This window comes from Osmerus mordax, chromosome 15, assembly GCF_038355195.1.
Source record: "Osmerus mordax isolate fOsmMor3 chromosome 15, fOsmMor3.pri, whole genome shotgun sequence".
Classification (NCBI taxonomy): Eukaryota; Metazoa; Chordata; class Actinopteri; order Osmeriformes; family Osmeridae; genus Osmerus; species Osmerus mordax.
In genome coordinates, this window is record NC_090064.1 from 12,835,132 (window position 1) to 12,849,983 (window position 14,852).

General features: G+C 51.4%; 1 protein-coding gene across 1 annotated transcript in view; it reads right to left on the reverse strand.

Moving 5' to 3' along the window:
- Positions 1 to 14,852, reverse strand: part of LOC136958007 (histone-lysine N-methyltransferase 2D-like) — a 30,557-nt gene that overhangs the window by 3,269 nt on the left and 12,436 nt on the right. The window contains exons 5-12 of the mRNA XM_067252228.1: positions 14,059 to 14,262; positions 10,884 to 11,035; positions 10,648 to 10,757; positions 8,035 to 8,197; positions 7,690 to 7,861; positions 6,261 to 6,375; positions 5,087 to 5,250; positions 2,894 to 4,962 (exon numbers count right to left, since the gene is read on the reverse strand). Coding sequence (XP_067108329.1) covers positions 2,894 to 4,962; positions 5,087 to 5,250; positions 6,261 to 6,375; positions 7,690 to 7,861; positions 8,035 to 8,197; positions 10,648 to 10,757; positions 10,884 to 11,035; positions 14,059 to 14,262 — 3,149 coding nt within the window. The remainder of the gene's footprint in view (positions 1 to 2,893; positions 4,963 to 5,086; positions 5,251 to 6,260; positions 6,376 to 7,689; positions 7,862 to 8,034; positions 8,198 to 10,647; positions 10,758 to 10,883; positions 11,036 to 14,058; positions 14,263 to 14,852) is intronic.

Here is a 14,852-nt window from a genome sequence, read left to right on the forward strand (position 1 = left end):
CACTCTCCCGGTTCTAGGCCTCCAGTCAGCCCCCCCCCTCTTCCTCCACCTATTTGTGATCCATCTATCTATCTCTCTCTCCTCTTTCTCTATTCATCCCTTCACACTGAAATAAATGGGTCTGGATAGGGAAAGGCAGTTACCACCACTACTACCATCATTCCATTGTCTCTTTTCCAACCGTTTTTATCCGACATTCTACTGTACTTTTTTCATCCTTCTCTCCAGTCATCCCTCTCCTCTTTTCCTCCTGTCGACCCCCTCTTCTCCTCCTCTCCCATCATCCCTCTTTTCTTTGAGTCAGAAAAAATTGCAGCCCGTGTCGTAAAGCCCGCGTAGGGATACGTCTCCATGACAACCGGGCCCCCTTGTTCTCGTTAAAATCGCCGCTGCGAAGGTTTCCAGGATGGAACAAAACAACATTCTGGCCCAGAATGGAGTGAGACAAATTCACTGAGCTACAGAACTACTGAGCTCTTTCTTTTAGAGCTACCCTGAACCAACTACAGCCCCTCGAACCCAGAATCTGACATCTAATTATCCTGCTGAGTCATGATCATTCACATACACTCACTATCCTGACCAAGCCAAATCCCCTGCCAGCCAAACCTATTCCCACACTTCTTGGCAGAAAGACGTGGCCAGTAGGTGAACAGTGAATTTAGTTTCCATCAGGGACTAACACATCTGATGCAGCAGGGTCCAGAAGTTAGCATTAATGCTAACACAGCTGATGGAGCAGCATCTAGAAGTTAGCATCAATGCTAGCGCATTTGATGGAGCAGGGTCCAGAATTTAGCATCAATGCTAACGCAGCCGATGGAGCAGTGTCCAGAAGTTAGCGTCAATGCTAATCACACAGTGTCAACTGCACAGCCAGCGTCTGACTAATCACTCAATCTGAGCAGTGGGAAGATGAAACGGACGTGCCAGTTAGTTTATACTCAAGGGGATAGTGTGGGGAGGAAGGACGCCCACACACACACACGCACGCACACACACACACACGGCAGAGCTGGGCAGAGTGCCAGACTTGTACAATATGAGGGAGAGAAGGAAAGGGGGTGAGAGAAACGAGAGAGAGAGAAAGAGAGAGAGAGAGAGAGAGAGAGAGAGAGAGAGAGAGAGAGTGTGGGAGAGTAAAAAGTGAAAAAGTTCGAGGGAGGGAAGGGAGGAACATAGAGGAGGAGAGAAAGTGAAGGATGTATCTGTACTCCTCTGCAGGGGCAGAAAACAGCGCTGTTCCAACCCAGCCTCCTGCTGCCACGGCGACCATGTGCCTATCGTTTTTGAGATGGGGAGGCCAGTAAGAGCTCCTATTGGCTGAGACCTGGGAGCTATTTTTAACTCACCGGCACTGTCTCCCGAGTATTCTACCCTGCTCCCCCCTCTCCCTCTCCCTCTCCCCCCCCCCCCCACCCGCCTCCCCTCTGTCCCCCCCCCCCCCACCCCAGATGCATCCCCCACCCTTCTCTCCCTCCCAGAGCGGAGGCTGGAGCAGGAGGGACAGAAAAATGCCAGGCCAACACACCCTCCGTCTATCCCCCTCTCCTCCCCTCCCTCCATCACTCCAGCAACGCTGAATGGTGCTAAGCCCTCTCTGCAGCAATAGGTCTGAAACTTTGCCCTCTCTGAATCTTACTCAGTCAAAAACATGCCAAGTACAGACAGATTATTTCTCCTTTTCCCCCTGCCTCTCAGTCTCTCTTTCTGCTGATACTATTTGCTTCCTTTTTATTCCCCACCCACCCACCCGTCCCCTCTTCCTCCTTCACTACCTCCCCCCTCGTCGCCTCGGTAACACCCCTGAGTGGGGCTGTCAGTCTACATCCTCTGAGGGAGACAACTTCACCTCTCTCTCTCTCCCCATCACTTCTTCCCCTCTCTCCATCATCTCTCTCTCTCCATCACACCTTCACCTCACTCTCCATCCCTCCTTCACCTCTCTCTCTCTCTCCCCATCACTCCTGGCAGCACCCAAATAGAACAGGGAGTGGAGACAGGGAGGGACAAGATGAAGGAGGTGGGGGAAAAGGAATGAGGAAAAAAATAAATGCACTACAGCATGGCACGACAGAGAAAGAGAGAGTGGGGCGAGAGAGAGTGAAATTGTTGGGAGAGAAAGACCATATGAGACAAAGGGAGGGAGAGAACTGAAGCATCCAGAGATTGTATATATATATATATATATACACACACACTATAGAGAGAGGTAGAGCCTCATATTTATTTCCTTACTTTTCTATGCCTAGATGCTATGAATACACACCTCTCCTCCTCACCCCTTCATCCTTCTCATCCGCCCATCTACATGCCTGCCTCCCTCTCTCTCTCTGCCTGCATACCTTCATTCAATTCTGACTGTCTGTCTGCCCGTCTCTCCCCTCTCCCTTCTTTCCTCCATCTCTTGTTCATTCTGCCTACCTGCTAGCTTCCAAACCTGCCGGCATGACTGCTTCCCCCCTCCTCATTCTTCCCCCCTTCCTCTCCTTCCCCCTGCATGTCCATCCTTATCCCCTCCTACAGCTCCCACCCCCCTCTGTCTCTCCCTCCTCCTCCAGTCTGCCAGGCAGCTAGGAGCGTCCATTTTCATTAGGCCCAGTAATAAGGTCTTCCTGGAAAATACAACTGGCTATGAGCTTGCAGGGTTGTCTCTGATTGGTCACCACCGGCTACTATGAGCACAGCACAGCCAGTAATTGATGCTCTTTTCCCCTCTCTGGGAACTATGGAAACGTACATACTACAGCTCTGAGATCTGCAGCCTTACAGGGCCATACACACACACACACACACAAACAAACAGCCAGAAATGCATACGTGCTCACACACACGTACACACAATATGACAGAGTAATGCAGCACACCAATATAAGGAGTATGTATCACTCACCCATGGTTGGTTCTGGCTCTGGATCAGTGGCTTCATGGACAGGGCTTGCTGGAGTTGAGGTGGGCTGGAGTTGGGCAGGGCTTGGTGGGGTTGAGGTGGGTAGGAGCTGGGCAGGGCTTGGTGGGGTTGAGGTGGGTAGGAGCTGGGCAGGGCTTGGTGGGGTTGAGGTGGGTAGGAGCTGGGCAGGGCTTGGTGGGGTTGAGGTGGGCTGGAGATGGGCTGGGCTTGCTGGGGTTGAGGTGGGTAGGAGCTGGGCAGGGCTTGGTGGGGTTGAGGTGGGTAGGAGCTGGGCAGGGCTTGCTGGGGTTGAGGTGGGTTGGAGTTGGGCAGGGCTTGGTGGGGTTGAGGTGGGCTGGAGATGGGCTGGGCTTACGGGGGTTGAGGTGGGTGGGAGCTGGGCAGGGCTTGGTGGGGTTGAGGTGGGTAGGAGCTGGGCAGGGCTTGGTGGGGTTGAGGTGAGTTGGAGCTGGCCAGGGCTTGCTGGGGTTGAGGTGGGTTGGAGTTGGGCAGGGCTTGGTGGGGTTGAGGTGGGCTGGAGATGGGTAGGGCTTGCTGGGGTTGAGGTGGGTAGGAGCTGGGCAGGGCTTGCTGGGGTTGAGGTGGGCTGGAGATGGGTAGGGCTTGCTGGGGTTGAGTTGGGTAGGAGCAGGGCAGGGCTTGCTGGGGTTGAGGTGGGCTGAAGCTGGGCAGGGCTTGGTGGGGTTGAGGTGGGCTGAAGCTGGGCAGGGCTTGGTGGGGTTGAGGTGGGTAGGAGCTGGGCAGGGCTTGGTGGGGTTGAGGTGGTCTGGAGATGGGCTGGGCTTACGGGGGTTGAGAGGGGTGGGGCTGGGCTTGCTGGTGTGGAGAATGGGCTAACAACAGGACTATTATAAGTCAAAGCGGGGCTCGTCTGGGCCTGAGCAGAGATGGGGCTAGGTGGACAGGAGCTTGGTGATGCAGGGCAGGGTGAGGTTGGACTATACTCGGTTTGTATGTCTGTGCTTGCCTGTGTCTGGTTGGGTAAGAGGCTAAGTGGACTGGGGCTTAGTGGACTAGCGCTAGGTGGCCTGGGACTAAAGTGTGAAGGGCTATCCTGTTTGGGGCTGGACTGCGTATCCATGGTGGAGTCTGTGTTCACTGGGCTGTCCTGTGTGGCCTGGGAAGGACTGGACATGGTGTAGGAGGTTCTAGTTTGTGTCTGGAGAGGGGAAGGTGAGATGGGTCTGTCCTCCTTGGCGCTAGGATACATCTGGTCTGGACTTGGGCAGATGTGGACGGGGATAGTATGACTAGGGCTTGCTAGGCTAGCACTTGCATGAGTTTGACTAGCATGAATTAGGCTATCATGGCTATGGCTAGCATAGTTAAGGCTCAGCTGATTGTGGCCAACACGAGGTGGGCTAGCATGTGTTGGGCTAACATGAGGACTGCTAACATGTGTTGGGCTAGCACCTGCTGCACTAACATCGGTTGAGTTAGCATCTTTTATGCTAGCATCTGTTGGCATAGAATCAGTGGGGCTAGCATTTGTTGGGCTAGCTTGAGTGCACATTGGGCTAGACGGTGCCTGGGAAGGACATGAAGGTGATGTAGGGTTTAAATGAGCGGGGCTAGAATGAGATGGACTTGCGTGAGGTGGACTAGAATGTATAGGGCTAGACTCCATGGGGCTATCCTGAGTGCACATGGGGCTAGTTTCTGTCTGGGCTGGGCAAGGGCCTGGAGGTATGGAGCTAATTTGACTAGCATGGCTGGGGCTGGCATGAACTGGGCTAGCAACGACAGGGACATGCATGGGGCTAACATGCATAGACCTCTCATGAGTTGGGCTAACATTGATTAGGTTAACAGTGGTAGAGCCAACATGTGCTGGGCTAGTATGTGTTGGGCTAGCATGATTGGAACATGTCTGTGTTTGAGAGGGGCTAGGCAGGGATAGGCTGATATGACTAGGGCTGTTGTGTGATTGGCTAATCTCCATGTCTGTCTCCAGATCCAAGGGTTTACAGAGACTGCATTCAAAGTTGTTTTGAGAGGGGGGGTCAGCGCCCTCCCCCCCTCCCTGCTCCACACACTCTGTATGCACCCATCTAGGAAAAGAATGAGAGAAAAAGAGAGAGAGAAAAAAATTATGATGTTTATCGTGGCTAATGCGGAAGCAATTGGTGAGGAAGCTGAATGTGTTTTGAGTGTGTGTGTTTGTGAATGCCTTACCTCTTGCAGGTGTTGCAGGTGAGATAGTCGTGAGGCTTGTTGGGGTCTGGGGCACGGCCACAGAAGGGGCAGGGCAGGGCAGGCCGACACACCTCACACAGCGATGGGTGATTGGCCCACTGGCCGGACGCCCTCACACCACATTGGCTGCACACCCGACAGTTCTGGGAAGGGGTCAAGACATTGGTAAGAAAAGGATAGAAAACAAACTGAAATGCATGCACCCACACACACACACACAATCTATCTCCAAACTAGAGCAGCCAACACTAAGCTACAGCAGTGAAAATCGACACCCGTCCGAGGTATCATGGTCACACACACACACACACAGACGGAACCCTATCTGGGTCTGCCAGCCAGACAGTGGGTTAGCTTGCTGTACTGGGGCATCTTCACGACACAAACTGGCTAGCCAGGGAAAGTCTGCCTGTCTGGAATATGATGGAAGGGAGCTTCTCTTTAGACTGTGTGTGTGTGTGTGTGTGTGTGTGTGTGTGTGTGTGTGTGTGTGTGTGTGTGTGTGTGAGCATGCAAAATGTGTGTGTGCATCACTCCACTCCTCCTTTTCACTAAAAGCAGCAACAAAATGGCTCTAAAAGCCCCAAAAGCTTTTTCTACTGCAGAATAAAAAACTGCCTAAAGACTCTTAGGGGACTAGGAACAAGATGAGAGAAAGAGAGAGAGTAAATGAGAGAGAGAGAGAGATATACAGAGAGAGAGAGAGAGAGAGAGAGATAGACAGAGACAGAGAGAGAGATAGACAGAGACAGAGACAGAGAGAGAGAGAGTAAATGAGAGAGAGAGGTACAGTATATGGAAACAGAGAGGTTTATGTATGCATTTAAAAAATGTAAATATGTAGATTCATGTCTGCAAGCTGTACGTGTTTTGGCAATATTTGAAATATCTAGTCACATGCCAATAAAGCACTTGAAATTCCTTCAAAGACCAGACAGAGAGAGAGAGACAAACAGCAGGCAAGGGACAATGAAGTGTGATTACAGATACAGTGTTATCTGGAAGCTCTTGTTTAGAGGGTGTTTGTCTCATTCTACTTGACAGTACAGGACAAAAGTATCCCTTTCCCTTTATCTGACCATGTCTATTTCTTTCCCCCTCCCTCCCTCCCACCTCCCTCCTGATCTCCCCCAATAATGTGTGTGTGCCTCACCTTACACCTCCACCCGTTGGTGGGTGTATGTTCCATGACAGGCTGCAGACAGTAGGTGTGGTAACCTTTATCACACAGTTCACACACCAACATCTGGCTGTCGTCACCACGGGTCCTGCACACACACACACACAAAGTGGTTCAGCACAACATTTCATCATTACTCAATCTCCTGGTGATCTCCAGTCTGTGCCAACATCCTGATACTGCAGGTGCATGCACCAATGACAGTGCATCTAAGAATTTTTAAAGGCTTTTTAATTTTGGTATGCATTAAATCATTCTGCTGTGTGTGAGTATGCACGTCTATACAGATTTACGGCCTGCATTTCAGCTGATGCAAATCCAAACTGAATGAGAACAACATTAGAGATTTACAGCTGTGACAAATAGACCTACACACATGCTCACCTACACAAATACACACTCTCACATACACAAATACACACACACACACACACACACACTCCCAAGTGTCTCCCCCCCCTTCTCATTTAACCCAGGCCCCGCGATTTTCAATTCCCCTAACTCCCATCGGTTGGAATCAAACTGCTCTGTGTGTTTGATATATTTTCCCTCCTCAGCTCCTCTAAGACTAAGGGAACAAAGAGAGAGAGAGCGAGAAAGAGAGCAAGAAAGACAGGGGGAGGGGGAGAGAGAGAGAGAGAGAGAGAGAGAGAGAGAGAGAGAGAGAGAGAGAGAGAGAGTGAGACAAAGAGAGAGAGAGTGAGACAAAGAGAGAGAGAGTGAGACAAAGAGAGATAAGGACCTGAACACCAAGCTTCATCGCATTTGATAAATCTGTCCTTTTTTATTTTTTTATAACTTGAAAGTCTAATAAAGTTTGCCCTGGTGTGATGAATGTTCCTGGTTAATTTGTCCAAGGCTGGATCAGAGTCTAGGCTAGCTTGTTTTTCACTTACTCCCATTAAGGAGACTCTAGTAACAGACTCTTTGTAGATTGTCCTCAAAAGATCTTCATCTGATATTCAATTCTACACTCCCCACAAACGCGAGTAGCGTTCTCGCACAAACACACACAGAAAACTGCACACATTCAAATGTTTTCAAAGGGATAGAGATGTGTGTGTGTGTGTGAGTGTCTGTTTGCATGTGTGTTTGTGGGCTTGAAGGCGATCAAACATTGTATGCACACACTTAATAAACTCCCTCACAATTCCACTGAACTCATGTTTCAGTGAACAGTTCTTCATCTCTCAAGCTTTAACATCTATGCTCAAAAACGACAGAACTTGTACAGCAGGTAAGCGGAAGTGGGGCATATGGAGGGATGAAAAGCATCGATACATTCTGAGTCAGATGGATGAATGATTCTATGAGCATTGAATAAAATAGATGAATGAACAAAATGAATAAATGAAACCGCTTTCTTCTTCCTTTGAAAGTGGACGTGTCACTCAGCGCTCACCTGCAGGTGAGGCAGACCTTGCAGGGCGGGCACTGCCAGCCTGCCCTCCTTAGAGGCGTGGTGCCCATCTCCAGACATGAGCCGTGGTAGTGGCGGCCACAGCTGGAGCACAGCAGGAGGTCCTGCAGGTCGCTGGGGCTGGAGCACACCTCACACACCACGGTGGACTGGACTGCAGAGGGAGCGGGAGCGGGGGGAGAGAGAGAGAGGGGGAGAGAAGGAGCTTCATTTTCACCATATGCAGAGGAGGAAACCATTGACAGTATGTCAACTGCAGCTCTCGAGGATGAAGGTGAAGAGTCTGGCAGAGAGGGGGAGCCAGGTGGGGGGGGTGAGTGTACTCACACGGGTGCGTGGCGAGCTGCAGGTGGTCGGGGCAGAGGAGCGAGCGCAGCGTCATGTCCTGGAAGGCTCCGGCCGCCGCCGCACACGGGAAGTGGTAGGATCGGCAGCAGCTGCCCTCGCAGCACTTGACCGAGGCTCCAAGGCGCTTACAGTACGCACAGAACTGAGGGCCACAGGAGGAGACAACGTTTCAGATCTGCTATGGACCAAGGTCGAGACAGTTGGCTCAGAGAACCACCACTCGAGAAATTTACATTTGAGCTACACTGAAAAAAACGGTCGGACTGGAACGCTGGCCAACTTAGTAGTTATCCTGGATTTACTTTTGGGATTTACTGAAGGCTCAGAACGTCTCTTTTGTTCCTGAGAGTTTGTGAGTTATCAGGAGTTACCAACAGCTTCCAGCAGCTGGGACCCACACACCTCTCATCTTCTCTGTCCTTGGCTGATAAATAACAAAACGGAGGACCTGTACCCTTTTTTCAAGTTGAAACTGACCTCTAACACAGCTAAATAAATTGCAACTGCAGAAACAAGGGAAAAAGAGAGGGGAGCAGAGGATGGAAAGAGAGGGAAGGAGGAAGAGAGAGGCTGGATAAATCAAGTGTTGTGGTGGGTAGTCACTGTAGTTAGCAGCAGCTAGCCTCTGAATATAGACTGGCATTTAAACAGCGTCCAGAGAGTGAGTTGGGGTGTGAGTAATGAACACAGAGAGGGGGAGGAGACAGAGGCGGGGGAATGAGGGGGGGGCAACACAGCCTTGAAGTAAAAATGGCTTAAATCAGCATTTTTTCTGAACCCCCCCTCCCTCCACCTCCCTCCCTCCCTCTCCCTCTCCCTCTCCCACCCCCTCTCCCTGGCCAGAGGCCCACGTTCAGTTACCAGTAAATACCTGTTAACACCAGGGAGCAAGTCATTAATGCTCCCACTCCTACTGCCACACGGCATGCTCGGACACCAGGAAACAGTAGCTTTTGTCTGGGGATGCAGACACACTGCTCTGGATCCACACTACTGCTGACCCAACAGGGCCGGTACAGATCCTGCTGGGCTCCCCGGAGCCAGGTTCAACCCTCTCACCTGGAGCACCACATAGCCAACAACACAGTCCATGGAGACCGTGGTCTGCAGAGGCAGTTCACCTCCTGATAGCTGAGCTCCTTCAGGAGATCTACAGTGCTGACAACTTACTGCAGATGTTTCTACAACACCTGGAGGGTTTGGCAGCAGCGTGTCTCCAGGGCACAGATACATAGGCCCTGGGCCATTGATGAGGGGTTCACTGACCCCTTCACCATGCTGTAGCCCCCCTTCCTCTGGGTTAATCCCTGAAGACTGGAATAAACAGCTAACACACAGCCCCCATCCACAGGGTCTCCCTCTTAATCCACAGGGGCACAGAGGGAAAAAATGTGCTAACTGGACTGTTTCCATCAGGCAGAGGGTCACACACACACACACACACACACACACAAGCCAGACACACACACACACACACAAAAGCGTACAGCCAGACACACACACACACACTCGCACACACAAGCGTACGGCCATACAAACACTCTTAACCGGTGCGTGGACAGACACAGACAAAGACAAAGATGCAAACAAACAGGCAGGTGCACAAGCTTACACACACACACACACACAGGTTAGTCCTAATGCTGGAGAGCCAGGCAATGATCCTACTCCCCATGAAAGGGCTCAGGGGAACAGAAACACACACACACACACTTCACCCACTCTTCACACTACAAAGAGGCTTGATGGCTTCATTCTAAATGGAGCATGTCAGAGTGGAGGGAGAGAGGTGCTGCCACTCACAGGGCAGCTCTCTCCTGCTAACACGGGCTACGTCTCAGTTCAACCTTGCAACATCCTGGAGAGGAGAGAGATTTACCACTAATGTGTTCTCTCTCTCTCTCTCTCTCTCTCTCTCTCTTCTACTGCTCCTCTCCCTCTCTCTCTCTCTCTCTCGCTCCCTCTCTCTCCCTCCCTCCCTCTCTCTCCCTCTTCTACTGCTCCTCTATCGCTCTCGCTCGCTCTCTCTCGCTCCCTCTCGCTCCCTCTCGCTCCCTCTCTCTCCCTCTCTCTCCCTCTCTCTCCCTCTCCTACTGCTCCTCTCTCTTTCCCTCTTCTACTGTTCCTCTCTCTCTCTCGCTCCCTCTCTTTCCCTCTCTCTCCCTCTTCTACAGCTCCCTCTCTCCCCCCTCTCCCCCTCTCTCCCCCTCTCTCCCCCTCTCTCTCCCCCTCTCTCTCCCCCTCTCTCTCCCCCTCTCTCTCCCTTCTCTGCCATGCACCGCTTGTGCTAATTAGAAAACTCCACAGGAAAGATTACCATGGCAGCCATTACCGCACACACAGACCTCCCAACCTCCTAATGAGTAAATCTGTCCAGAAGACCTAGGGACCTGCTGAACTGGACCTTCCCCTCATTCCCTTTCAATCCATCCACCCCCCCCCCCCCACCCACCCACATATGTTCATCCCTCCATCCATCCATCCATCCATCCTACAGTTCTACATTCATACTACAAAACTCAGCTTGTACTGTACTATGCCATGTAGAAGATGACATCCATTCCGCAGCTGCATCATCATGACATCACTCACCTCTGTGCTTCCTGAGTCTATGGCTTTGTCCACGTAGAGCAGCGACTGGCCCTCGCCCCGACACACCCCCTCGGACCATGCAGCACACTGCAGGTGGGCGCAGCACTGACCTGGAAGGGGTGATGGATAAACACACACACACAGACACAGTAGTTAGAGTTGGATGACATGGTAGTTTACTCATTAATCTACTCAAAACAGCTACTCCCTTCTCCCAGCTCTCCAGCGCCTCCTACCTGTGGGGTCGAACAGGGACTGGACGTTGATGTCGTGGGGCAGGCCAATCTGCCCCAGCTCGTCCCAGACCGTACCGCCTGGCTCCTCCCCTGACGGGTCAGTGCTGCCTGGAGCGGAGGAGGAGTGGAGACCACTGTCTGGAGAACTGACCCTGGAGGTGAGAGCGGGGGAGTTACTCTCAGTCTGTCAGTGCTCTGTGACATAACCTTAATGAGACCGCAATTAGTGGTGTTGCCCACACATAGACTGACTTCATACTGTGTGTTTGTGAGAGAGAGAGAGAGAGAGAGAGTGTGAGAGAGACAGTGTGAGAGAGAGAGAAAAAAAAGAGAGAAAAAGAGAGAAAAAGAGAGAGAGAGAAAAAGAAAGGAGAGATTCTCTCTTACATACAGACTGATACACACATCCCATAAGCACATTTAACCCACACAAACATCACAAATTCTCACAGACAGACTCTGCTGTCCTTACTTGCTCCAGTCTCTGCTGTGTTGAATCATCCCGTTGTTCCCTTCAACACTACGACACAGAGAGGTCACTGGGTCAATCTCCAGTCCACCTTAACTAGCGCCACACTCCTGCCTCTTAACCCACATACCGCCGTAAACACTGCTGCCTTCTTTCTGCTGAAACGGACACATTACACCTTAAATTGTGCATTACTCATGCTGTCGAAAATGACCACAGCCCACCTTAACAGTTCTAACTTCCACGGTCCACCTTAAGACTTTTTTTTCTTTTTTTATTGCCGCCTTGTTATTGTTTTCATTCCTAGCTCCCCTGTCTACAATTGGGGCTATTCCAACCCCGGACAGACCAATCACGGGCCTCCAACACGACAGAGCCACGCCCTCATTGGCTGGCTGCCATGAAGTTGACTGGGTGAAAGCATTACGTCACCGCCCCCTGAGGGCAAAGCATCTGATTGGCTGCTAAGAGCTGAGCAAACTAGGAACCGAGCCAATAGGCCGGAGGGTGTCATCTGACGGGAGGTCTCTGTCAACACCAGATCACGTGGGGCAAAGTGACAGGGAGGGTGAGGGTGTGTGTGTGTGTGGTTATGCGTGAGAGAGAGAAACAGAGAGTCGAGTGATATGGAGGAAGGAGTACCGTGCGTGTGTGTGTGTTAGAGATAGATAGAGAGGTCAAGGCTAAACCAGTATGAACAGAGAATTCCAGAGCTAGTGAACATTGAGGTGGTTCTTTCAGTCGAGCAGTATCCAAGGCCCACATATAGCCAGTCAACCACACCAGACCAGTCTACTAACAAACCATCCGGCCAGCTAGCCGACCAGTAAACCAGCCAGCCAGTCTGCTAGCAAAGAAGTTATCCAACCAGCCTACAAGCTAGCTCCCCCCTTCCACCCCCTCTTCCTTCAAACCTTCCCTGTCATTCATCTCTTCTTCAATTCACTTTTTTCTCCTCTTTCCCTCCTCCATATCGCTCGCTCCCCCCATACAACCGAACATTGGGGCCATTTTGGCAACAGATTAATTGACCTAAATTAAATTCTAACGCCTCGGTTCATTAGCATGCTCTTCCTTATTTGGGTCACCCCTCCCCTTTTTCCTCTTTCTCTTGAGCTCCCTCCTCTTTCACCATCACTCCCTGTTCTCAGCCTTTCTCTCCCCCACGCACACACACCCTTCTCCCCTCTTACTGCGTCCAATAGAGCCCTTTAAGGGAAGAACTCTAATTCAGTTGGAAAACTCAACAGGCATCTGTTTATGGGCAATCAAACTTTCTCTGCATGTGTTTATGTGCATGTGTGCTGTTCAGAGAACCACTGTGCTGGTTCAAGTATCACTCCTTTAGTAATTCCACCTTAGCATACAATTATCATGTAATCACGTTCCCAGTGATTTTTCTGGATACATAAGAACCCTTGTGCGAGCGTGCCGAAAGCCCTCGGCAGCCACACCATCAGCCTGAGGTGAGCCTGAGAAGGGGCCGCTCGTGCTGGCCTGCATGGACGCTCTCTACCAGGCTAAGCCTTTATGCACCCAGAGAGAGGTCACCACCACCACAACCCTACACCACTCCTGGACACCACTCTGTAACAACGTCACAAGTCAGTCAGGGACAAAGAGAGGTCGAAATTGGTGGAGAGAGGAAGAATTAAAGGGGAGAAAAGCGGGGGGGGGGTGAGAGAGAGAGAGAGAGAGAGAGAGAGAGAGAGAGAGAGAGAGAGAGAGAGAGAGAGAGAGAGAGAGAGAGATTCTCTTTTACATACAGACAGAGAGAGAAAGAAAGAGAAGAGGGGAAGAAAGTTAAACTCTAATTGGACGTCTCCCAGCATGGCGTCCAGTGTAGCAGACATGAGGTCGAAGGTCACGGGGGGTCACTGAGGTCCTCCTGTTGGCATCACTAATACCTGGCACTAGTCCAAATTAGCCTAGTCCCTACTTGCTGCTTGCCTTTCCCTCTCCTTCTTTCCCTTTCTCCCTTCCTTTCCTCCCACCCATCCCGGCCAGCCTCCATCTAAACCCTCATCATCCCATCTCTCTCATGTCTTCTCTAGCACTCCTCTACCTCTCCCCACTGCATCTATATCCATCTAGCCAACTCTCTTTCAACAATCCCCATCTCTTTCCCCGCTCCCCAATCTTTTCCATCTCCCCTTCATACCCCTCCCATCGCATCTTCTACTTTTTTCTCTCTCCCAAATCTCTATCTTTCTTTCGCTTCCTCCATTTCCACAGACCGTTTCTACAGATATTGCTGGACAGATCGATGTCTCCCCGGAGCCTTACTACCTACCATCAGCTTCTTTCTCTCTTCCTCCCTCCCTCCCTTTCTCTCTCCAACCCACAGCTTGGAAGACACCCTCTAATAGCGAGCAATCATTGAGATCGACTAATTCAGCTTCTCTCACTCTCCTTCCTCCTCTCCTCTATCTATCGTCCCTCGCTCTCTCCACCTCCACTGCTCTACTCTCTACAATGATTTATTCTTCATTCCCTCTCCCTCCCTCTCCTTTCAACCAATTGCCTGTACTGTTTTCTGTCCTTCCACACTCCGCGCCAACCATTTCTGTCCTGTCCCAGACACAGAAAATGACCTTCACGGTCACATGACTGGGAACATCCAACCAACAGCATAGCATAGTAATTGCAAACACAGTCACACACAAAACCCTCCACCATAAAAAAAGTCACATCTCAATTCCTTACTTTGTGAAGCCCCGCCCCCGTTGCCCGGGGCTCCTGTCATCTTGGTAGTAGTCGTCGTCATGGTAATCGTCGTCCTTCTCCGAGCTTCCGCGACGGTTCCGGATGTGGAGGGGCACGTAACCGGGGGTGGGGCCAAACACCTTGAGCTCCCCCTGGCCCAGGACACTGCCCTCACCACAGTAACAGAAGGCACACAACTTCACTCTGGAAAGAGAGAGAGAGAGGTTAGAAGAGGAGGGAGAGGGCAGAGTAGTGTGACTGACAGATAAAAGAGAGACATTCATGGAGAGAAAGGAAGAACTGCTGAGAGCCTCAACAACATTTCTCAAGTCAAGAGTAGAACTGTAGCTAACCAGCGCTTCCCCGTACTGTTAGTACTGCTTACTCTATGTCCTCCCCCCACACACAATTCTCTCTCGTCCTACATTACCTGCCTGTTTCACCCCCCCCCCCCACCCCCCCACCCCCCCACATGCTCCCCTACCCCCTTGTCCAGTACAGGCCTCCACCCTCCCTCCCCCACTCCGAGAACGAGGAAGCTCAGTGGAGCGTGCAAGCACACACATCCTCCCCTCCCCCCCTGCCCCCCACCATTCGCCTGCAAAATACTCTTTCTCTCTCTCCTTCCTCTTTCTCTCACACGCTCACCCAGAGATCACATGCGCAGACAAACAGCAAACTCACACACACATAAAAAGGTGCTGTGTACTATGGAGTAAACCCAGACACACACGCAGACACTCAGCACTAAGCCCCACACAGCACAGCGATAAGCCACACAAACACATGCATGC